Raw genomic sequence first — 26231 nt, forward strand, 5'->3', positions numbered from 1 at the left:
CCTCCAATTTACGGCTGAGACGCGCAAACAGGTACCCGAAATTTCAATCCAAAACATCATGGCTCCTTTTTCAATGAAAGCCCCGTCATTCACTCAGTATGCGAGGCTGGATATGTGGAGTGGAATTACACAAAAGAGCCCATATGACAATGGTGATGCCGCTTCCAAATTATTCGCTCACCTTGAAAGGTATAGAAAATCAAGGATTCGACGGAAAATCCTCTCTAGCATTATATCAACAGTTCTGAGTCGAAAGAACGATAACAGTACCTCTTACATCAAAACTCTGATCTTTATTTCGTTCTTGGAGTCATTAGAAACACATGCCTAATTAGCCATAAATTATTATCTATTACACCCGGCAGTTATACAAAAACTTTAAATAACTCTAGCAAAAATTGAACTCTCTCGAAGAATAAATATCATCTTGCACCTAATGGAGATGTTTTCCTTGGTTGTAAATTCTTCACTCTTACCTCAATTTACAAAAAAAATCCCGAAAATATATTTGCTAAAGTTGTCCGGGCCATGTTTCCTAGATAGATAACTTAAAGTGAGAATAACACTGCCTATATTACTTAGCAATTAGAAGATAGGAATGTAGTTTTTGTGCGGAACAAACTATTAGCTCCAACTAGTCCCCTACATGCCTGGGGGGGGGGGGGGGACGAGGAGGGGACAAGCAAAGATGGTGAAATAGGAGTCCTGAGAAAGGGGTTTCTGTTTAAGGCAAAATCAAAGTTTCTCGAGCAATCAAAACTTTGAAAACTGTTTTATAAACAAAAGCATTTTCAAATGTTATTTGAGAATAAGCGAGAAAGGCGTTGAAGCGCTTAACAGAGCTTACACTCTACACCGAATGTAACATCCTATACTATTTAAAATCGTGGTATGCATGTTTATTATTTGTTTAGAACGCATTTTCCACTCACATACTTGAAAAATTGAAAGTCTCATTCAGTCTATGTGGTTTTGAAATATACTTCGTTGGGCCAGCAACCATAAGATACGAAAACACCTGCACAATGAAGACAATTTGAATGTAAAAATTGGAAAAAAACCTAAACTCGATAGAACGGCTACAACCTCGTTAAATATGAAGCTTGTTTTGGCTTGCCATTGATTGTCAATGGTGATTTCTGCTTTTGTGCATGTTCAAAACCAATCAAAATGTACCATTAGGAAGAGAAAAAATCACACTAAATAACGTCATAATCATACCCGAACAATGACTTATTTAAGTACTTGTACACCTATTACGAAAATATTTGATTACATTTCTCCTTTAGAGCGTTCACATGCGGGTAGATATTAAAGGCTAAAGATTAGAAATAAAGTCAGAAATGATAAACTACGAGGAAAACGACGCAAACAGCCACTCGCCTGGTGTTCCTGTCACCAGTATTGTGGGGCGCGTCCCTGATCAGAAAGGTTCCAGGCGCACTCCATTTCCAAACAGGGAAAATACGTTCACTTTGGCCCACATCAGAGCGTGGTTCAACGGCATCACGGAACGACCGTCGTTCAAGAAAAATGCCTGGCCCTAAAATGAAATACAAACGATCTAATAAAGTTCCCGCTGGAAAGACCTTGTCATAAGAACACAGGCAGTTGTGGGGATTCACATCAACAACTCTAGTCTCTATTAATAGTGAATTTCATTGATTGATTGGTCGACAGATTTTTTTACTTTCACCTTTCAAACACATGAAGCTGCAACAACAGATCCCCAGGGCCACCATCTTGACTCTTTTTTCCGGAAGAAATCGGAATCGCAAGAGTAATCTTCCCACGATGAACGGGACAAGGTGAAAAGTGGCTTTCGGTAAATATATATATCTTATTAACCAAGCGCGAGAGCCGTACTGGGAGATTATCGGCCCGAGGTCTTGACAGTACGGACCTCGCTGCGCTCGGTCCGTACAAAAAAGACCGAGGGCCGATATGCTTCCAGTACAGTCCCGAGCAAGCTTGGTTAATAAGAGATTTATTATACGACTGAAGTTCAAAGGGACACAAGTGCGGTATCATTCGGGACCATTCGGGAAAGTGCCCGGTCCAATGCTGAGAGAATATTGACCGGCAATAGAGCATTTTGATTGGTTGATTTTAGTTATTGGCCCTCTGACTGCCCGAGTCGTGTAATAAATAATTAGCCACTGTTCCCCTCGATTTCAAAGAATAATTGTTAAACGTTGGATAAGGGACTTCACACACGGAGAGAAAGTGAATTAATTGGCACCTTAATCCTCTCTCCCGTTAGACAAGACAACTGTACATCCGAGTGACTTGGAAGGAGAGAGCCTGTTACCATGTCTTCACCTACCAAGCACGTAGATGGTTCAGTGCCTATACACAAAAAAAAAAAAGAAAAGAAAGAACATTGATAAAATAACAATTAACAAATGGTAAACACCACAGCGTACACTATTGAGTTATGGATGCCCGCCGGAGGTTGCTAAGCACGAAAGAAGCGTAAGAGTCGCTCGAGGTGATAGCCGAGAGCGACTCTAGCTTCTTGAGTGCTTAGCAAACCTCCCAAGTGCATCCATAACTCAATAGTGTACGCTGTGGTGTTTACCATTTGTTTCATGACATAACATTGATACATTGTAGCTAAAGAGTTCCCTTTTATTTAACAAATCTTATGCGACCAGAAAAAACAAGGGCGCGCGGAAAAATAGTCTTTGCATTTGCTCACGTCAGCAGCGTACACCCATGGGCAAATGGGGGACGCTAAATTGACCAATCAGAGCGCGCGCTTTACTTTGGTTGTGTTATAAATACAAATATACAATTAAGAGCGTCAATCTATTCCAACAATGTATCCCACATCCTTATGGCGAATAATTTCAAGTTTCAGTGGCATACTCACACAAAATGGCGCTTTGTTCTTGATGGTCGGAGCCCAGAAAAGAGGTTAATAGCTAGTTTCTCCCAAATGAGCTAAGTAGTCTATTTTCTATTTCCTAATTACTTTTGTTTTTATTGAGCAATAACTCTCTTTCTGTATGAAAAATATAATCAGTTCCTGGAGCAGAATAGCCTGGTCGTAGATATCGGAAGCTCTCATTTCGCCCTTCAACTCCCACAGTGAGTAACATTTAACTCGTAACATTTAACTCAGTTAAATGTTACTCACTGTGGTTTTTCCCTATAATATCCGCACAATATCCAGCAAACTAGACATGAGAATATTCAAAATTATTTGATATAAGATGTTATTTTGATCTAACACCAAATTCTCGTTACTCACTGACGAGGAAATTTGTAGCAGCCAGAGGGAAGAATTAACAGTCAGATCTTGGTAGTTTAAGGGTTAACAAGTAGTTCCTTTAATCATGGCGATGGTGTTCTAAGGCAGTAGGCGCTGATTCTCTAAAACATTTTTTTCTCTTCAGACTGTTGAGACATTTTTAAAGGTTTTTTTCCTCCAAAAACGTACAAAAACAGATAAACAGAAAATAAGGAACTTTCTCTTTTCCTTCAAAGTAGCCCTTCATATTTTTTGATCAATGATTATCACTTACCAACACGCTTCAGTAACAAGTCCCAAACGGCCTTCTGCTCGGGCGTAGGAGTGACCGAGGGACTGGTGAAAAGAAAACAAAAGTGAGACGTGCAATGGTAACTTAAATGTCAAGATGTTCTTTTGTTTGTCTAAAATTAAACTTCAAATGTATTTTTAGAACGCCACCAGTTGTCTTTTTTCATCTTTCTTTATCCAGCTTTTGACACGATACATCATGATAAGCTGATTGGTCGTCTTGAGTCTGATTTAGATCAGTTTCCTTTAAAACAAGGTGTTCCTCAAGGATCATGCTTGGGCCCTGTGCTTTTCACTATCTACACGCGCAAACTGTTTCAGATTGTTGAATGCCATCTTCCACAAGTTCACTGCTACGCGGACGATACACAGTTGTATGTATCATTCAGCCCTAATCGATCCGTGGATGCTGATTTTGCCATCAAGTCCATGACTGCCTGTATCAGTGACATTGGGAGTTGGATGATTTCAGATAATCTTATGTTAAACGATAACAAAACAGAATTTTTAATTATAGGTACCAAGCAGCAGCTGGCCAAGGTTAACATCAATTGCATTAGGGTTGGGTCGATTGATGTTTGTCCGGTAACAGTAGCTAAAAACCTAGGCTCATGGTTTGATGAGCGGCTTACCATGTCAACTCATATTAGCAAGTTATGTGGTGCTGCCTTTTATCATTTGCATAATATCAAACGCATTCGCAAGTGTTTGTCTCGAGAATCAACAGAAATGCTTGTCCATGCATTTATTACTTCTCGTGTTGATTATTGTAACAGTCTTTTGTATGGGCTGCCCAATTACCAGATTAACAAATTGCAGAGAGTTTTGAATGCCTCAGCCAGGCTAGTTTGTAATGCATCTAGGTTTTGTCATGTCTCACCCCTTCTTCGCGGTCTGCATTGGCTTCCTGTTAAAGCCCGGATAGAATTTAAGATTCTGCTTATTACGTTCAAAGAAATTCACAGCCTTGCTCCTAAATAACTATGTGATTTACTAACATTTAAATCGTCCTTATATAACCTTAGATCTTCAGATAGTATTTTACTTTCTATGCCAGCTACTCGATCCAAGACGTTAGGTGATCGAGCTTTTATGGTAGCAGCGCGAAGGTTCTGGAACTCTCTTCCAAAAGAACTTCGTGCGATTACTAATGTGAACAGTTTTAAGGCGCATATTAAGACTTATCTTTTTAAAACTTTTTATCGGTGAGCAATTTTATATTCAGTTCTATTCTCAGTTTGACATATTATATTGTTTAAGTTAATTTTTAATTTAATCAAGTGTAATGCGCTTTTGATCATCGCATGTAAAAAGCGCACTATAAATTGATAAATTATTATTATATTATTATTATAATTATAATTATAATTATTATTATTATTATTATTATTTATTATTTTAGACAAGAGGCTTGAAGAAGACCATAATACTTACTCGAGCGGCTGATTGAAAGCGAGCCACGCTTCAGATTCTGTGTCGATTTGAGAAGTTGTAACCGCTAATTCTCCCTTATCTTGATGCATTAATTGCCTGAAAAAAAAAAAAAAAAAAGAAAAACACAGTTAGGTAACAAGGAAATAAGGACCAAATAAATATGAAATTCGTAAGTCCAAATCAAAACTTTATCCATTTACAAAAACAAATCGATATCCACGTGTTAGTTTTTATAGTCACGTTTGGGAGTTTCATCCTTAAACTCTCAAGATATGACGATCAATTCTCCCCCCTAACTGCTACAAATTTCCAAGAAAAGTGGCTCAACTTTGATAACAATAGGCTTTGTTAGACAAGCGAAAAATGACCCTATATGGCCATTTTTGAACAATGGCGCAACAGCTTCAGAACACACGAGGGATTTGTCGAAGTTTTCGATTAGCATACGAGCGGGATATTTAAACGCTCGGAAAGACTAGACTTAAGCGTAGAACTATGACGACTTTAGTTTATAACGATGACAGTTTCTGGAGAAAGATTTATACGGAGAGAGGTGGTCTGAATGAGACACAATGTATTTTAAATTCTCGATGTTTGCATTGCCACATTAGCGGTCAATTTTTTCCTGGGGTAGACCATTGAGAGTTGACTCGACGAGACAAATTTACGCTACCCACTCCCCCAAAGCGGCTAAATCAGCGTTTAATTTTCCCTTGGGGTACTCCGGTGACAATTTACCTGTCGTGTGCAAATATGCCGCGCTACCTACTCTCCCAAAATAGCTAAATTGTCATGCCGAAAATTTTTTTCCGATTAGTCACGAACTTTATCGCGTCGCTTCGGCCAAAGTCCCTCAGCGCTACAAAGAACAAAAGGACTATTGTTTACTACTTAATGTGAGAAGTTGAGCCGGAACAATAGACCATTTCTTGATACGTCGTAAATAGTCCCTTTTACAGTTGTGGGCTTGGTGGCCAAGCCTTTGAACAGGAGTGAGGCTAAGGGTGACCCTGTTGTGATAGAGACCTGTATCTAGTTAGCATGATAACAAAGTGATTTGCATTTGAAAAGCAGCAACATCTCTATCATAACAAGGTCACCCTAAGCCTCACTCTTGTTCAAAGGCTTGGCCACCAAGCCCACAACTGTAAAAAGGATTATTAGCTGCGAGAGTCTGGGGTTATATCAAGGCAGCCACTTCTACCTGATAACTTTGAGTACTCTCACAACCTGTTTATTGGATAATGTTTGGATGATAGAGGGAGAAGTTACATGTTAATCACTTCTGGTAATCTAAGGGCGAGGGGCTGAAGGAGAATAAGGACTGTTTGTAGGGTGAATGTAGCATACTCTGTTTCTGCAGTGCGTACCTTGCATGTTTGAAGAGAGGGTGAATGATCGGAGTGTATTTTCTTCTTATTGCCAAGAGTGCTCCGAGGTAGGCACTCAGTGCCAACAGTTCCTGTCTCTGTCTGTAGATAAAGAATCGTCTGAATTACAGGTAGAACCCCGCTAACTCGAACTCTCAAGAAAAACGAAAACTAGTTCGAGTTAGCGGGAGTTTGAGTTATCGGGATTGGTGTTGAATTTCAATTATCCTGTTAATAATTAATAGAGAATCATGAATCAAAATTAAAGCCTCTCATATGGGAGCGAGACCACTTTCCGATTGAGCTTAGCAAATGAGCTGTTGAGCGTCAAACAAAACTGATTGTCTCTTCTTCTGTTCCACATTTTATACCAAGTGATTAAAGAGAGGATTTCAGAACAGAAGTGAGTCTCTTGGTTCCACTCATCAATTCTAAATATTTCAATATAACGTGTTTTATGGTAACAGGTTAAGAGTAGAATGTTTAAACAGTCTTTATCTACAGTTTGCCATACTTGGATGCCCTGCTTTGTTGCAGCCGGTCTGTTCTAATAGACGACATCCACCGAAGGACTGTCAGTACGTCATCTAAGACCCAATAAGGTTTACTCATAACATCTGAAAAAAAAAAAATTGGGTGACAAAAAATTTCCTTGTACTTGATGCATCCTCCTCTCTTAGTGGTTACTTTGAACCCAATGAGAGCCAGAATTTCATTGGTTCTATCTCATTGTGTTTTGTGATTGGCTAAGAAAACTCATACCACCCTTTCAGCCAATCAGATGCAAGACAAAAACCAAATCGTGCATTGGTCAGGCGCCTTTTCCTCTGCTTGAAGCCGGTTATGGTTTTTCAACTACGAGCTCTCACTAGCTCCCTAAAATATTTTCCTTTGTTTTTATTGGTAGTTGTGCGTGTGTGTACGTGCGTGCGTGCGTGTGTGTCTATGATGCGCATTAGTAATGTTATTATCTCAGACGGTACTGAAATCCTTCACAAGCCAGGTTGAAAATATTTATCATTCCTGTCGTAATTTAATAACTGTAGCACTCACATCACGCCACTACATTTACAATTTTTAAGAGATATAAGAATAATACGTTCCACGATCATACCTCGCACGAGATTGAGTCCGATGTCGAGCGCTAGCTCAGGAGAAGAGGAAACAAGGTAGTACTTCATGGCGTCCATGAATTTGTTCTCATCACATAACTGCTGAGCTTTTTGTAAACATTCCTCTACGCTTGGCAATCCAGCCTAAGGAACGAAAAAGGACATAGAGGCGAATTTTAAGCCTTTGTCCCCAGGAATAAATGATGCTTAAAACATCCGTGCAATTTTAATTTAATGTCACTGGGACAGATAATGAGAATTAAAGATATCATTATTAGACATACATCTACTACCAAATTCTCAGGATTGGCCAACAAAAAAAAAAAAAAAACGTTTTCATCGGTTGGGACAGCAAGCTATCGTATCTTCATTCATTTTCACGATGTCCAGTCACCTTTTCGTGCAATTCGTTCACTTCTGTAACAGTTCCCTGACACCTCGCACACGTCTTGAAGAGCTGGTTCTCACAAGAAGGCAATGACTTGAGAAGAAGAATACACGTGTCCCTGAAAACATAATTACACCACATGAGATGTGCGATTAAGAATTGTTAAACACAGTGCGAGCTATCACACCAACAGCATAACAACTATTTGAACCAAGAACGGGAAAACAGGTAGCCTGTCCGGAGCGCGGGAAAACGAACGTAAAAGCAGTGACAAATGTAAAGCAAGCACAGGAACATTACGAAGTAGCCGATGGCGAGCGCAGGAAAAATGTAACCACACAGAAAGGCGCTGTTGATCATTGAATGAAAATAGCGCTCTAGAAGTTATTAAATTAAATTAAATAAATTAAGGCGGGAAACTCGTGTCAAAAGCGGCATAACGAGACCAAAGAGCGGGAACACACACACCAAATAAGGGCTGGAGAAACTGTGAAGTAACCGTGGGGAGCGCGGGAAAATGCAAAGTCCGTGGGGAGCGCGGGAAAATGCAAAGTCCGTGGGGAGCGCGGGAAAATACAAAGTCCGCATGTCAGCGAAGTCAAAAGCGAGAAAATATGTTTTGAGAAACAATTTACTGATAGTCCATACCATTTCCCAAGTCTTTCACATTTTCTGGCCAGAAGTTCAACAGCTTGATGATACATGTGACTGTTTTCGCTAAGCACCATTCCCATACTGACTGCTAGTTCCAGTTCATTCCCTCGAATGAGCTTCGACAAAGCAAACTGGGTAAAGAAAAACAGGCGATTAAATAATCCAAATCAGAATTTCTGAACGAGTAAGACGCGGTGGCTTGATGAATGATGCATTGTACTTCGGGTTTAGAGGTCGATGGAGGTGGTCGTTGTGGTGGAAGTTCCCTGTTGTAAATTAGCTTTCTAAAGAAGGGGAACAGCAATACCACTTCTTGCTAAGGAGGACCGGGTAACGCTTCGCAGCGGTATGTAAGAGTCGGACTTAGGGAGTCAAATAGACAAAGCTAATTTTTTCTTCTCAAGATTCTTTCACTCTTCCCACTCAAGAGACTACAACCTTCAAATCAAGAAGTCGAAAAAAAATACTACCGAAGATATCAAAGATTTGTTGGCAGCGTCTTTCAAGATACAGACTGTATAAAGGGAACAAGTATAACGGGTTTGTGCAGTGCGATTACAGATGTTGGGGGTTTTACCACTCGCTCGGCCCCAACACTCGCTCGGCCGAATTAACGGGAGGTAGCAAGAGTCTTCTCTTTTTGTTATTCTTTTCCAAACGAGTTGACTATCGCTACAGCGACGCGTCCTATCTCTCTCTCTAGCGAGGAGTACTAACGTATTAAATAGCAAAACCGTAGACATGTTTGGGTTAGCAGACCGAGAGAGTTTCCATAGTGTATCCGTTATTTTGCAGAGGGGGAAACTGGGTGGCTCACTCCGAAGTACTTGGCGAGCACCAAGGAACCAATTAAACGCCAATGATCAAGCTGCGCATGAGAATCGCACGCACAAACAGGATCTTTCGTGAAGGAAAAACCCAAGGTCAGTTTTACCAACCCAAACATGACCACTTATGAAACTATTTATTCTCAACCATAACAAGCGATAAAATGTCTGACACGGTAAGAAGGAAATCCGCGAACTGAGCCTAGTTCAAGTTCTCACTAAAGATAAAAGATCAAAACTATAAATCTACCAAAACAACACGTAGACGCAAAAGGCAAGGCTTAACAAAAGGAAAAGTTAAACTGAAAAAGTCCCAAAATAACAACTTCCAATTTTACCTCACAACACAGATACTAACCTCGATATCTCCTACAGCCAAGTGACAACATGCGGCCAGCACAGGTTGTCCACAATAAAAATACCAGTCAGCTAACGCAGTACTTGTTGACTGAAGAAGACTGACCACAACAGAGAAAAACACTAATTATTCATCAAGCTTCAAGGAGCCATAGATATCATTGCAACTTCTTTCTCTCAGTCTCTTCTCGTTTTCCTTTTTTTTTTTTTTTTCATTCTCTCCTTGCGTGTTCTTACTTGCCATCCGCATCTCCTTTTCTCCCCCTGGTTTCCTCCGCATAGCATTCCCCTCAATTTTTTTTATAGCTTTCTCCTACCAACTTCCCGACCCTTCCTTCTTCCCTACCTTTCCACCCATCCGTTTTATCCATTTCTCACTTTCCTTTTTTCCCTCTTTTCATTTCCACTTTCGTAAGTCTTCTCCACTTCTCATTCTTCCCAGCTTTTCGCCTCTTTCCCAAAATTTCCCATCCACCTCAATCCAACCCGAGCGACCGGATAAATCCCTCACTAGTTACCACACGCAAGCAGATGCTCACCCTTTGTTCTCGTCAGTCATGTGATTGATCAGAGAAGGTAAGACGTCGTTTTTTCTCAGATCAGGAATCTTGTTTTCCTTTTTCTGCGGTAGAGTTAGTCCTCCCTCGCACGCCACTTGCGCCGCCAATAAGGCGTCGTGAAGCTGACCGCGTGACGAAAAGAAAGACACGAGCTACAAAGAAACCCCAAGAAAACAAAAACAGTTATCGCATGCAATACACAAGCCTAAGGAAAATATAACCTCTATTCCTGCTTTTATCGACTCTAACCCAGAATTCCTTTGGTTTTACTTCACTTCGCTTTAAGATTGGTCTAGGAAACTCAAACCATAAGCTCAACCAATCAGAGTCCAAACTAAAACCAATCACGACTTAGCCAATAGCCTTTCTGCGTTTTAATCAGTTTGCTTACTTTATCTTACATTCTCACGGGCTCTCTGTGACGATCTCCTTTCCTCTGATTGGCTGTTATGACAATCTCAGTTTAGGTTTTACGACACACGATCGAAATATACTCTACATTAGAAAAATACTGGGATTGTGCAAGTACAAGGTTTTTTTTTCGGTTTTTTGTAGGTTCACCGATAAACCTCAGCCTCATGAAGTTCTCCTGCCTCGCCTTCGCACATTTGGAGGCCATGGGTTGAAATCCCGTGAAAGCAGCGTACTTTAAAAGAAGAACAGGCTCACTATCATACAATACCTTCGCCGCGTCTCCTAACGAAACACAGTATGGGACAGCGGAGTCGTCATCTTCCCTCATAAGTTGCGAAGTTCGTCTGTAACAAAAGTTAAATAACCACATCAAACAGAAACAACAACGTTATGGAAAATAGGTTCATAAAGATGATGATGATGATGATGAAGAAGATGCAAACAACACTCATTTTGAAACACTGATTTAGGTTTCCGGCTGCGTTAAAAAATTTTAGAACAAGGAATTGAAGAATATTTTTTAAAGCACCTTTCCATTAGTTCTCTCCAATAATCCATTGAGATTCCAGGAGCCATAGCAAGTGCTCTGTCCCACTTAAACAACATAAACAAATAGGAATTACATTTAGTCTAATCCTTCAATTTTACAACAGGAGACGAAAACTCTCTGCACATTTGAAGAAAGTACAAGAAATTCTTAAATATTTGAAATTCGGAAAGGAGTTGTAGTTTCAAATTACGCGCGAAAAGTAATTAGCAATTGCATTGGAATAGAGCAAATATCCACGGAATGTTGGAAGTGATCGAAAACTACTTCGCTAAACCATGTGAGAGCTTAAGAAAATTCGCACCAATCTATATTCAAATCATGTGAAGAGCAATTGCGTCCTTGACATTGACGCTTTTTCGCGCTTCAGTCAATTACTAATCTTTTCTTCGATGCGATAAATTGTATTTGATTTCAAGACACCAAATAGAAATGCGGTTTGCCTGTTGATGGTTATTTCAAACATTTTATGCCGCCTAAACGATATGGAAAGCGCAGTTAAATTTTTTTCCTCTCGGGTTCTCCCCAGCTCGCTACGTTATGTAAGCCTCATTAGTTGAAGATTGTTGTTCCGTCTTATTAGCTCTAAAACTCTCAACTTAAAAACGACCCGGAGTCGACCTGAAGATCAGGCGTGTTTTTGGTGCTTTTCTAGCGAGTGAAGGGAAGAGCGAGGCGTTACTGATGAAAGCGCCAAGGGTGTATTTTCCTCACTTCTTCTTTCAGATAAAAACGACGCATCTTTAACAGGCCATGTAGTTTTGGTGATGACATACCTCGCCCAGTTCGACCATCAGCTCACAGTATCTCTGTAGCTGACCAATCTTGACATGGAGATTTGCCGCTTCTCTGATCCTGTCCTCTTTTTTAGACATCAGACCTCCTCTCCTGGACATTGCTCGAACGGTTTCTAACTCTTGTGCCTCAGACTATGACACAAAAAGCAGAGGAAGTCAAACTACAAAACCCTCTTAGCAAATTGCAAGAGATTCATTTTCATATCACTCAGAAGAACAACGCGGACATTATTCCCTAACGTCGGGCTGTACATCAGTTGGTAAATACTTCATCCAAATTAGCTCTAAACGGAGAGGGCAGCCGTACCCATGACACTCTGCTATGTTTTTGGGCCAGACACTTTTAAATTAGTCTCACAGTGCTTTTACCACCCAGGAACATAAAACAACACAGATCCAGGACACTAAAAGAAAGAAAGAGCCTGAAAACGAGGTCGTCAAAGGTCAAAGGAACCTGGGAAGAAACGACGTCAAGGTGAAGGTTCCAGGAATGCTAAGAAGTTACCAACTTAGTATCTTAAGTTCATCGTAATCCTCGGAAGATAACTTACTGCTTTGTGTCTGACAAGATGTTTTGTGTGCAAAATCCCTTTGCTGTAAGTTGCTGGTAATAAATTGTCGTCGCCGTCTCGTAACACAAACACCAAGTCCCACAAATTCTTAGCTCCGCAAGGAGGCTGAAAAAGATGAAAAATGAACAAACACTTTCTATAGAGTCATTTTCACTGGGAGAAAACACAAACATATGATGCAATCATCGACTAATTAGAGCATGCGCTCCCTACCATGACCACAACTATTTCTTCACCGAACTCAAAATTTACCATCTTTCTTATTCTATTTACCACACTAAAGCTTCTGAAAGTCTATGCGAATTATTATCTTACAGTGAAAAAGTCCGAGAACAGTTTTACTGCTGACAAATGAGATGCTTCTCCTTTGGTTGCCACATTTGCTTTTAATTCTCGTGAAACTCTTCCATTTAACAGAGGTGTGCCGCCAGATGACATGGCTGCTTCTGTGGAAAGGGGAATGTTATAATTAAATGTAAAGAAGAAACCTAACTTGATAGAAAAGGAAACAAAACGTTAAATTGAAGGTTAAACGTTAAAATAAAGTGGAAAATAAAAATGTGGAGCTGCCATGCTCGCTCTAGAGCAGTATCACCTTATTTATGGCTATTTCTAACGCAACAATTCCTTGCCCTCTTAAAGGTAATCACATCCATCTGTTAAATTCACCTTTCCCATGATTTCTTCTTACTTTGTGGTCAAAATTATTCTACATTTCCTTATAGCAAGAAAGGTATTGCACTAAATTTAAAGAAGAAAAACAATAGCAGATCTATCCCTGGATTTCTAGGAATGATGATGTATCTCGCTTGTGAGCTCAAGCTAAACAGAAAAAAGCAAATGTTTTGTTGATGCGCGCCCGTTAATCACTCATTAATTACACTTGATGTAATTAGAGAGTAGTCCTCGAGTAACGAGGGTGTAACAAGTCTATATCGCAAATATTGATTTGTCAGTTTTGTCAAGACGTTATGGGCTGTCACTGTTTTTGTTGACCAGATCTCGTACCCTCGTGACACCCAACACACACATACCAGTGTTAGTGGTTATAAGGTCATCAAGGGGTCTTTCAGCTAGAACATCGATCTGCAAGGAACACGCCAAATGCGATATGCACCAGATTCTGACGGTGGAATCGCGAGAACACGATGCGACTGTAAATGGTCTATTTCTGTGGCAAGTCAAACCTGTAACATAAAAACAATACATGTGTTGTGACTATAAATATAACAGTTTCCAATTGAACATCGAAAGTATGTCCGGCATTACTTCGCACAGTGATTGGTCCAGTAAATTCCCGCCACTGTCTCAACCAATCAGATGCAAAACTTACACCAGTTACGACTTGGTTGCCCGCGTTTTCCCGCACTTTGGTTGTTTTTACTTTGATTTTTCATTGGCTCTTAAGGTTTTTTTTTTCCTTCTGATTAGTGGTTCTGATTACTTTGGTTTGGATTTTACGCTCTATCCAACCTATGTCAGTTTCGAAGATCATCTTGACTACAGGTTCATAATAGTTTATATCAGAGGGAACTTAGTGTTTGTCATGCTTTTGTTTTCAAGTTGCAGTCTTCATTGATACTTTGGTTGTTTCTACTTTGATTTTTCATTGGCTCTTAAATTTTTTTTTTTTCTACTGATTAATGGTTGTGATTACTTTGGTTTGGATTTTATCCTTTGTCTCTCTTCTTCCTTTTCTTCTGCGATTGGTTTCGAATGTCAGTTTCGAAGATCATCTTGACTACAGTTTCGAAGATCATCTTGACAACAGTTTCATAATATTCTATCTCATTTATCACTTTCACGGGTTCATTACGAATCAACTTAACGGCCTGCTCTCAGTTGGCTTGTTAGCTCAATTGGTAGAGCGCTGCACTAGTATCGCAGAGGTCAGTGGTTCGAGTCCCGTACAGGCCTGATTTTTTTCAGGTCTGATTTTCGCTATTGCTTAAATAGCGCTATCTACTGCGAGGATCGTGCATCATACGTATCAAATACCGCAGTTCAAAATATATGATTTTCATATATTTATTCTATCTCAGTTTCATAATAGTTTATATCAGAGGGAGCTTGGTGTTTGTCATGCTTTTTTTCAAGTTGCACTTAAGCAATTAACTTCATATAAGTTAACTCCGTGGACATCACCATTCAGGAAGACTAAATTCCAGAACGACTAAATTCTAGAACCTTGAATACCCACGATCAACTAGTAAAACCAATCGCAGAAGAAAAGGAAGGTGAGACAAAGTATAAAAATTTTTCAATAACTTGAATTTGAGTCTAATTTTGGGTAAAAAATAAAACTGAATTTGTTGTCCATACCATACACATCCGCTCCGTGATCCAACACAGTTTCTAGACAGGTTCCATCTCTGATAATGATAAAAGCAAGTCGACTGATTACTATGAAAAATGTTCCCAACACGTTTAGCTTTCTCTGCGCTGCGTAAAAAATGTGAGGTGTGAAACGTTCTCAGAAAAACACAAGAGAAATTTTCAATTGAATGTCAAAGTAATCAGATGTAAAACCAAACTCAATCGCGTCTTGGTTAAGCACGTTTTCCCGCGCTTCAGGCAGTTGACTTGTTTTACTTGAGTTCTCATTGGCTGCCTGGGATATGCGCTTAATTCAGATTGGTCGTACTGATAACTTCAGTTTAAGTTCTACGAAATGCGCAGTAGTCTCCAAGGAAAATATTCAATAACCAAATGAGCGCTACTCTCATTCAAACATTTCACAACATCAAAGTAACTGACTAGTACTTTGTGGTAAAGATGATTAATTGCGAGTAAATGTCACCTCGTATCCCAAATCTTAATGGCATAGTCCCAGCTGCCTGAAATTAGAAGGTAAGGAATTTCTGGGTTCCACAGCAGGCCACGCACAGGTGCCTTGTGCCCTTCTAACGTATGCACGCATGAATCCTAAAGAGAAATGAACAGTGTATGTATATATATATATGAAATATGCTCCAGGTATGGACATACTGAAAGGTTACACAGAAATACCACTTCACAAAATTAAATGTTTAAATTGCCAGCTTCAGAAACTCTTTACTGTAGCCAATTTTTATTGTCAATTCAGTTGATAGAACCAAACTAGCTTGTAATTGCCCCCCTTACCTCAGTATAGTCCCACACTTTAATGGTTCTAACAAAACAACCAAAAGAAAAAGATGTATTTTTAAAACAATAATAATTGGACACTGTTGAGAAAAATATGATGATTTGTCAATGGTGAGTAGATTCAATATTCTAGAAAAGCCAGAAACTGGGACAAGTTACTGATCTTTCAGACACTGACTTGTAATAATATCTTATGACAGCTTACGTAGTTCAATAACTACATGTCAACATTCCATAACTGAGTTTGCTTTACAGCACTATCTGTTGGAATCATCCTGTGTCATCTTATGAAAGCAATCTGAATTTTCCATGCAAGAACAAACATGGGTAAAACTAAGCATGAACAGAATAGTATTTTATTGGCAGGGAATAAAAAATGATGATATATCACACATGTGCAGACCAATTCTTGTAGGTGGTTATTTGTAGTTTATGAGGTGGGCTCTGGGCTCATGAAGAGGAAAGAAAAAAATTGATTTGGATGATATCAAGTGTTAGAAGTTTTTATACATGTATATTGGGCTGAATTGTGAGTGCATTTTGATTAATTTTTAATTGTGATCTAATGAAAGACAGATGCACAAATGTGACCATGGACACTTTTTTTCTTCTTTATTGTATAAAACAAATCCAATCAATGTTACTGTGGGTTTGCTCATTAACAGATCACAGAAGACGTCAAAACGCAGCTAGAACATCTGTACATTCTCAGCTGCATCTCATGTACCACTTTTTAGTTCTTACCACATCTTGACATCATCTGTAATCAATTACTGACCAGATGCACAGCAACATGGAATCTATTCATTGAGATGACACAGTATTGAGAGAAAGTCAACTCATCTCACTGAGTATTGACAGCAATTTTTTTCATTTACAACATCTTCTAACTATCGTTTGCTTCCTTACCCATCATCTGAACCACTGCAGAGGATTGCCTCTCTGATAGGACTCCATTTCACATGAAAAATCTTTGCTGCATGACCTGTAATGAAATAATTCACAAGTCTATCAAGGTGATGCAACTTGAGAGGTAAAATAAATTAATGGTCACTGTAGCCTAGGCAACAGAGCAAAGGCATGAGTTGAAATATATAAACTTTTAATTATTTTAAGACTTTAGACCCCTCCACCCTGTCTTTGTAGGGCTTCAATTTGCAAAAAGAAAACTGGAAAGGATTACAATAGAGGCCATTGTCACTGTTACAAACAAACCAACAAAGAAATCATACGTATGATGCACGATCCTCACAGTAGAGAGCGCTATTTATGCAATAGCAAAAATCAGACCTGAAAAAAATCAGGCCTATACGGGATTCGAACCACTGACCTCTGCGATACTAGTGCAGTGCTCTAGTGCGATACTAGTGCACCGCAGATCAAAATATATGAATTTCATATATACATTGTATCCAAAGAAATCACAATAAAACAAAACAAAATATAAACAAAAAAGTTTATTAAGTTACTATGTAGATTAATATCAGGGATCACTGGAGCTATAGGATGTATTCCTCTATGAATTTTGTGAGGAAATACACAAAAAAGTTTTTAACTGTATTATTTGTTATTATATGGCTGTGTCTCACAAGGACTGGGAACTACTGAATTCACAAATTTGATTGGTTGAAATAAATATTGAAAGTGGTCTAGATTTTCCCATCTAGACCAGCATCTAGACTGGTCTAGAAAAAAAAAGGTACAAAGAGTATAAAAAATTGGCATATAAGACACAGCCATATATAATAAACATCTTATTAACCGAGCTAGGTTGGTCTGTATGGGAGAATCTTGACCTCGGTCTCTGGTACAGACCTCACTGCATTCGGTCTGTACTGGTGACCTCGGTCAAGATTCTCCCATACAGACCTCCTGCTCGGTTAATAACAACTAAATATTTTGGTTCAATTCTACGCACATATTATCTTTAGATTCAGTACTAAATCTCTAGCTTATATCTATCAAAATTGTTGCTTACCAGAAAATACTTTTAAAGGCAGATCTGTGCTGGCAGCAACATAAAACACCCTCACACATTTGTCCTCACAACCAGTAGCAATCATATCTCTACAACAACACAAATCACAAAAAATAAATATTTTGGTCCAGAGTCAATTCAAGATCTAAAGGATAAAACATTTCAAAATAATATCATGGTAGGTGGCTCAATTAAAGAAGACACTTGCACTTGCTGCTCCTAAAACAGGTTAATCTGTGACAAATATTAATCTTATCAATTTTAAACTCATCACCAATAGATGAACTTGGGAAATGAGGACAAAGCCTGAACGCTTCAGGCATAGCAAGGAGGTATCCATGGCAACCCCACAAGTGGGAGCCACAAATAAGCCAGAATTTGCAAAGATTTGTTATAGGTGATAGATCCGCAAAGATCAGCTCAAAATGCCAGCATGAGATGCAACGTAATTTGCACGATAAGCAAAGGCCCCTGCAGTCACCCCGCAGATCATGTACACTTAGAGAGGAGACTGCTGACTGCATTGGCTCGAAATTTAATCTTGCCTTAATTACATTTAGCCACATTAATAACAGCTTTTTTTTCCTTTTTCTTTTATAATACCTGTTATTGAGACTCCAATCACAGCCATAGACAGGACCAGGGTGTTTGTATCTTTTTTTTTTTTTTTTTTTTCCTTTTTCTTTTATAATACCTGTTATTGAGACTCCAATCACAGCCATAGACAGGACCAGGGTGTTTGTATCTTTTGACTAAAGTTCCATCCACTTGCCTTACAACACTGAAAATGAAGAATAACAAATTTTATTTGCATCAATGTGGTTATTTATGTAAATGTGGGCTGGTTATACTTTCAGATAAAATTTGCATAATCCCAGCTACCAGTTACATCTCAGAAGATTATATTCTTTCTTATATATGAGATACTAACCATGTTCCATCTGCACTGCAGGAAGCAATTCTCCTTGAATCTTTGTGATTCCAGCTCACATTGTAAACATGTTGCTTTCCATGCTATGAAGAAAAGGAAACAAAATTCAACAAATAGATTCCATGACGCCATGCATCTGTTCAAAATTAGATCACAAATGGCATCAAAATTTGTAAGAACAAAAAAAAAGGCACTGACATTCTTACCACATTTTGATGTCTTCTATGATTTATTACTGAACAGACCCAAGGCAACATAATATATTGTTTTATATGATAGAAGGCAAGATGTTGGTAATGGTGATGTCAGCTATACATCTGTCTACCAATTGGTCATAATAAAGAATCAATCAAATTGTATTGTATACTTCAGCTTATTATACAAACCTTCCACTCCCAAAATCTCAATTTAGTACTTCTCCTTATTGTTTGCAGCACAATTATTATGATGTTGGTTAAGAGACTTTGGCAAAGGATCAAATAGTGATCCTCTAATTAAAATTTTTCTTCAGTCTCATCACATGTGCGCTTGACACTGTATTGATATTGTGAGAAGAAATTCTGTCTTGGTCACCCATGGGAGTGAAAGAAAAAATTACATGAACTAACATAGAGTAAATAAATAAATAAATAAATTCGTCTTAATTAAAAAACCATCCGATAAAATTACATATCTGATGTTACAGTAAAAATATATATTGATGGGAAAAATTACAATGATTAAATTGAATAAAAATGATTTGAAATACATATGGGGTGTTTACAGAGCTAGACTATATTTAAAAATTAATCTATTAAAAAAGCTATGTTTAAAACGTTCAGTGTTAATGCTGGGCCTGACAATGGATTTCCTTCGAATGTAATTCGAGTCAACTGTCAAAAGGGGCTAACTGTATCCTTCTTGATTCCAAGCTTCCATGCACGTTATAATTACCGATCAAAATCGTCCAATTCACTTACTTCAGTAAATCTCTTGATAATCTTTTCTTTGCTTATATCCCATATGAAGACTCCATGCTTAGCTGTTGCTCCACACAGACAATTGACATCTCCTGTAAATGTTAAGTTAAAGAATTTCAGATTTAATTTTGTATGTGGAAAATCACACATCCAGTAAAAACAATTTTTTACAGAAGGTGAGTATGAGGGAGGGAGGGAGGGGGGGGGATTGTCAATATCATGTCCAGATTCAAGATCAGCAATAAGACACAGTAAAACTGAAAAAATTACCAGGTGACCAAGAAAGTGCATAGATGATTCCTTCATTGCCTGGAGATGAATGCACCTATCACATAAAGTTAAAGTGGATTTAGGCACAGGAAATTCAGTACTAAATTATAATTCCACAATTTTGAGTCATCCTTAGAAAAGCACAAAAATGGAGAAAATTACTTGCTGAATGTGGTACTTACTGCAGTCATAGTGTTAACATCCCAGACTTTGATGGTTCCATCAAAGGAAGCTGTTGCCAACAAATCTGGATTTTCAGGCTTAAACTTGCAATCAAATATTGTCTCTATATGTCCCTAAAAAAAAATTGGAAAACAAAAGGTTCTAGTATTACACAGAATACACTTACTTATGACTAAGAACAGAAACAACAAAATTCAGTAAAATAGCACCAGTTGACAAAATATTGCAAGGGTGTTCAACATGTGAGGAATGATTCAACAATATCACTTGAAAACGTTCATGTACAAAGTAAGTAAAAAAGGATGAGTCTACACTCGCACTAAGAGGCCCATCTAGCAGAAGCTTTTGCCAGTTTCCTTAGCATGGGGCAATTACAGCACATGTATCACTACTTCACTCAAGATGGGATGCTAGTTCTTCACAAGGTTAACCCCCCACTAAATTTCATCAGCTTTCCCTGACAATTCACCAGTAACCATTTATACTCCAGGGCCCAGGTGTATAAAGGGAGGTTAACACTATTCAGTCGATAAATCTCTATCTAGCAGATGAGTGATAGCAAAATGTACTTCTCTATTCACTAGATAGAGATTTTTCCAGTGGATAGCATTATCCTGACCTCAAACAACTGGAGCCAGGGTGGAGAGTTACACAGTGAGAGTAAAGTTTTTTGCCCACAAACACAACACACTGACCCCACCACGCCTCAAACCCTGACCTCTATCTAGACCCAGAATGCAGCCCACTGACCATTACACCACAGGATCTCTCAACTGTTCACTTAAAAAAAAGAAAATTTAAATCCAAGAAGAAAGGAGGGACCACAGCAAACCAAGTCCCACTTCCATCCACACAATTTACTTACCATGTCTCTAAGAAAGCTCCACTTCCGTTTTGCTAAGTCATACAATCCAACTCCGCCATCCATAAAGGCACAAAGAATTCTTGCAGGCGGAAGTGCATAAGTGATGTGATTTGGCTGGGATGGAGGCTGAACTGCTACTGAGGTTGACGACATTCCTGAGGATGTTTGATTATTATTGGTTGATAATAAGTTCTGGTCAGGTTGAACAACAGTCAGTGCATGAAAGCTGGTCATTTTTAATTTAATGCTGGTCAATGGAGAGCTTTTGGACACATTCCAAACACGAAGAATACCTCCTTGGGCATCTGAAAAGTAACATCAAAGTTCAAGTAAGATAAACATGTCATTCATTATTATAATTACAATTTTATCAATTTCTGTTGATCGAAAAGTAATTACATTAAAGTAACAAAATCTCTAGAGCATAACCCAATGTTAATAAAGAAACCCAATACCGTTCTTAAATACAAATTTCAAACTTAAATTAATTTAGAGGTATTCTTAAAATGCTTAATTTAAGATAACACCTATGCTTGCCAGCTACTCAAAGCTAAAAACAATTAATTTTATGATGGGAACAACTGCAAAACATAATTGGGTATTTTTATTAATTAATATATAAATTAAAAAGAGTTCAGAGGTCAGTGGGTTGAAACCATTCATATATTAGTTAACCTCTTTTGAAGAGGCATTGATATCTTGAGAAAAACTTTACCTCCCGTCACAAACACTCCAGGAGCAGAGGAAACCCAAGAGAGTGTGTGAATCTTTGTTGCAGAGCTTGGTAACTTGAAATTCATGATGACAGTCATTGAGTCAGTGTCAATCAACCTCAGGCTGCCGTGTGAGTTGGCGACCAACAGGTAATCCACTGATAATGGGTCCCATTCCAGACTGATCACAGGATCTTCTTCATCATAATCTTCAAAGGGTTCTGGTCTTAAGTAATGTTTAAATGCTTTCTGTCCAGGATTTACGACAGATATACTACCATCGTTATGGCCAAAGACAAGTTTTCCAACTTTTCTTTGATTCCAGCGAAACTGACACACTTCTGAGAAAAATGTCATAGATTCTAGATGTTTGAAGATCATAGTATAGTCACGGGTTGCATAGTTCCAAATACACAAAGGCCCACGCCCTGAAATATATGCAATAGAATCCCGATCTTGAGGACACCAACCTATACAGGAAGGAGTGGATTTGATACTCTCTAAGGTACCAATCACTCTTTCCTGTGACACACTCCATATGTAAATTTTACAATCACTACTTGATGTTGCGAGCAGATCAGGGTTTTGAGGATGCCAGGTGATGCATGTGATTGTCTTCCTGTGCTGAGCCAAGATCACAGACAAGCGGAATTCTTTAAACTGTGGATCCAACTGAAATAACAATACATACACACATCAGATATCAGGAATTAAACTGTTCCACTCCTAGGGCTACCATTGTCATTTCTCTTCCTTTATTACAAGTCTGAGACTAATCAAATCTATAACAAAATTCTCAAACGTGATTGGTCATTACCAGCCAGACTTTGGCTCTAATAGGACAGTGTATCCATAATGCTTGTAACTTGGCAGCGTATTATAGGACAGTGAAAGGAACAGTTAACATGTTATGCCTGTGTGAGTGGACAAAAGACATCTTATGTGCATGCTGTTAATGTGCATTTTGGTGAGTCAACTGTTGTTGTTGTTTTTTTTAATGTATAACTTATGTCTAGTTTCTCTATCAAATATTTTCATAGTTTTGATCAACTGGTTAAAGGACTTTGTGTCGTCCAATTCTGTCAGTAATCATACTCATGATAAACAAATCTGACTTACTATGTAGTCATCTGATTTTGTTAATAACTCGTATTATTACACGACAAGGGCAGTCAGAGGGCCAATAACTAAAATCAACCAATCAAAATGCTCTATTGCTGGTCAATATCCTCTCATTATTGGACTGTCCCGAATTGTCCTGAATGATACCGCACTTGTGTCCCTTTGAACTTCAGTCGTATAATAAATCTCTTATTAACCAAGCTTGCTCGGGACTGTACTGGAAGAATATCGGCCCTCGGTCTTTTTTGTACATACCTCACTGCACTCAGTCCGTACTGTCAAGACCTCAGGCCGATATCCTCCCAGTATGGCTCTCGCACTTGGTTAATAAGGTATATTGATTACTGGTACCAACAGAATTGGACTTCACTTGGTCCTGTTACCATTACATAATCTTACAATCTAGCTCTGAGATCTCTAGTGAACCCTATTAATCCTTGAGTGTGATACGCATCTAATATCTCCTTACAAATACACCCCTGAATCAAACATGAAAGTTACAAGAATAAAGGAAATGATCACCAGCTGAAGAAGCTCTTAACTGTGAAAAAAGTTTTCCTTATCAGTACCTTAGGAAATGTAGAAGTAACACTATAATAGAGAATTTTCAAACTGATGTTAATTAACCTATTGACGTCCAGTGCGCCTGTATGCGCCCATGTGGACCCACACCCTTTCTACGCTTTGTGACGTCATCACTTTTAACCCTGGAGCACGACTTTGAGCACGTACTTGAACAGGTTGAAAATATCTTACAAATGATACCAGAATGAGCGCAATTGAGGGAAGGAGATTGGAGAAATAGCCAAAAAACCATGCAACTTTGACCTGAAAATCTGCACGAAAATCTTGTTCCATTACCCACCTACCTTTCTGAGCATGTGGTTTGAAAATAATGAGTAGTTTCCTAAAAAATTCTCTACACCAAAATGAAGCCTACTAAATTTCCAGCAAGTGAGGAGAAACTTCAGGCAAGGAGAGGGGGAAAAAAGGGCAGGAGAAAGAGAGAAAAGTAAAAGTCATAAGTGGGGCATTACTTTTCAACCCAAAAACTATCTCGAAATTTTTCTTTCTGCGTGTGCCCGAGATTTTCAGGCTGCCATTTTGCATTTGGATCGAAAGGCCGTTGAGTGTACGAGTTGTCAATGGGTTTTTGGTAAGTTTGAGCTTTTAAAACCACAACAGTGACCCAAAATCTGCTCGACTAGCTTCAAAACACAGTTTTTCACAAAAGCTGCGGCCATTAATGGGTTAAAGAGTAAAGGGGTTAATTCAAGCAATTTCCCAAAGTTGATGTTTTTCTACCTTCTTGTCACCCTTTGCTGCTCAAATGTAAAGACAAATCCCCTAGCATTTACTAAGAAATTAGTTATTGATCTTCCCTGGCAGCTAAAGGTTAAAAGGAAAAATAAGAAACACATGCAAGGCAAGATGAAAGTGAAATTCTACAGTACTGCATTCTGCAAGCATTGTTTTATTGTTTCAGAGTTTAAATTGAAACATGTTGCAACCCTTTCATTTACCATTAAATGAATTAAACTAAGGGTCTCCAGGACTTTTATGCTTGACATTGTAAAATTATGCAAAAAATTAGACTCTAAATGGTGCAAATTCGATTATTCTTGTAACATGATTTTCACATGATCAGAGAGCAGTGAGATCAAGCTACAAAAGTCAAATAAAGTCAAGTTGCAACATCTTACTATGAATCCAGACAGTCGTGACAAGTTTTATTCTCTGTGCCTCAGACAAATATGACGCACAAAAAAAAAAAAAATAGCACGTTGTGACATAACATTTCCGCTACAACAAACATTGCTCACATAATATTCTTTCAACTGTATCCTAAGACCCCAGATTTTAGCCTTTGTAATTAGGTGAAAGTTTTAGACTAGTGCAGTGGGAACAGTTAACACGACTTGATGGTACAGTTAAACATTTCTTGTTATCATAAGGAATTTTGGTGTTTATCGAAACATCAAGGCAACACAGCCAAAACCTTCGAAAAATCGAAATTACGCCATCCAGTGTCAAGGTCATCTGTGTTTAATTTTAATATCGACAGACACGAGTTTGGAATGAAATCAGTGATACATTTATTAAAAAGATACACGATCTGTCACGTTCGCTGTTGAGAAAATTTAAGCAGCGCAAACTTAGATCGACAAATCAAAAGGTCACTTCTGCTGAAGTTTGTAAACGAGATAATTTGCGGATACTCTATTGAGATTTTGTTTTCCAAATTTCAAACTCGAGGAAACACACCAAGAGAATGGAGAGTTTAAAAGAACATCAACACTGGATGAGTGTTGGAAATATTTTCGTATAACCCCATACCAATCAAAAACAAAGCCGAAGTCCCATAGGTAATCTGTTGTTTTGCCCCTGTTTTCTTTTATCCAAGAATTGTACGCATAATGAAGTATGGGGTTATACGGAAATCTTGCCTGAGTGTTTGCAGACCAGATAAGCAATTCTGAGCAACCACTCGACTTTCTCAAAAGGAATTGCACAACTGCCTATTAGGCGAGAGTCACGTTTAATTAAAGTAAATATTAGGAAAAAAAGTTGGTAAAAATTCCAATTCCTTCGATAAAGCCGGGCAAGTCAAATTTAAAGAGATACTCGATAAATTTTACTCATTGTAAATGTTATAGATTAACAGAAGATAGAATCGGGAGAAAATGAGGTGTCTAAAGGACAGTAATTGTTTCATATCGTCAGGGGTAGTTTATTCCTATAGCGACACTACGCCTCACCTCGTAAACGTAAACAGCGAGGGTCGCACAATAGGCAAATCGATCTCCACTGCTGCTTGCAGCGCAAACATCAAGGTTCCAAGGTTGACAGCCTGCCGGGAGAAGGCTAACCTGTCTCATTAGACTCATGATCCTGTTGAAAACAGGACAAACTTAGCCCATTTTGAGTTGATGCTCTCTTCGTCGATCTTCCGCCATCTTCCAAATTAGATCTTGCCCAGGCGCTTCTGGTCACGCGCGGCCAAGCAGTCAGCAAACTTTCACAACGATTGAAGCTTCTAAAGAAGTAAAGATCAGGCTGTCACGGCTACTGTAGTTATTTTCAAACACGCTAACCTTACAGAGGTGAAAAAATTTTGACAGGAAGATACACTAAACTATAATAATTAACGTACACATCTTGATTCAGCAGCTAATGATATCGGCTCGGTACAACCACGATTGTTATGTAGATGGCGGTATGACAACAATAAAGACAACTTCAAGAAATATAAGAGCTTTCAACAAAAGAAAGGCAAAAAAAAAAAAAAAAAACCTGCCTTCTAAGTTAATGGAGGTGCACTGTTCTCACCGACAGAAAAAAAGTTTGGGAAATTCTAAGTTCTCAAGGACATATTTAACCCAAAGTCAATATTGACGAAATGTGTATACCTGTCACTCAGGCGACCCGCTGGAAACGGGATTAGAAGCTGTAAACAGGATATGCTATTCATAAAATTGACGAAAATTATTCAATTTGATACTCC

The 26231-nt window shown here is 38.5% G+C and overlaps 1 protein-coding gene across 2 annotated transcripts; it reads right to left on the reverse strand.

Annotated features, from left to right (window-relative positions):
* Positions 1-273: 273 nt before the first annotated feature.
* Positions 274-25758, reverse strand: LOC111336420 (WD repeat-containing protein 17). Of its 2 annotated transcripts, XM_088734231.1 has the most exons (31): positions 25486-25758; positions 21607-22276; positions 20892-21196; positions 20026-20139; positions 19844-19898; positions 19574-19665; positions 18615-18697; positions 18378-18464; positions 17684-17772; positions 16615-16690; positions 15703-15730; positions 15380-15504; positions 14902-14951; positions 13614-13766; positions 12895-13025; positions 12559-12684; positions 11987-12139; positions 11193-11257; positions 10932-11007; positions 10229-10401; positions 9691-9790; positions 8500-8636; positions 7858-7969; positions 7466-7607; positions 6866-6968; positions 6352-6453; positions 4982-5077; positions 3531-3592; positions 2243-2349; positions 1384-1543; positions 274-1018 (listed from the first exon to the last, which is right to left on the reverse strand). In XM_088734231.1, exons 1-30 carry the CDS (start codon positions 25612-25614, stop codon positions 1424-1426), a joined length of 3861 nt encoding a protein of 1286 aa, XP_088590357.1. In that variant the 5' UTR covers positions 25615-25758; the 3' UTR covers positions 274-1018; positions 1384-1423. The 2 variants fall into 2 exon arrangements, with proteins under 2 accessions (XP_088590357.1, XP_088590356.1); XM_088734230.1 differs by having other exon boundaries at positions 274-1543.
* Positions 25759-26231: the final 473 nt, after the last annotated feature.

The sequence above is a fragment of the Stylophora pistillata genome, chromosome 9 (assembly GCF_964205215.1).
Source record: "Stylophora pistillata chromosome 9, jaStyPist1.2, whole genome shotgun sequence".
NCBI lineage: Eukaryota > Metazoa > Cnidaria > Anthozoa > Scleractinia > Pocilloporidae > Stylophora > Stylophora pistillata.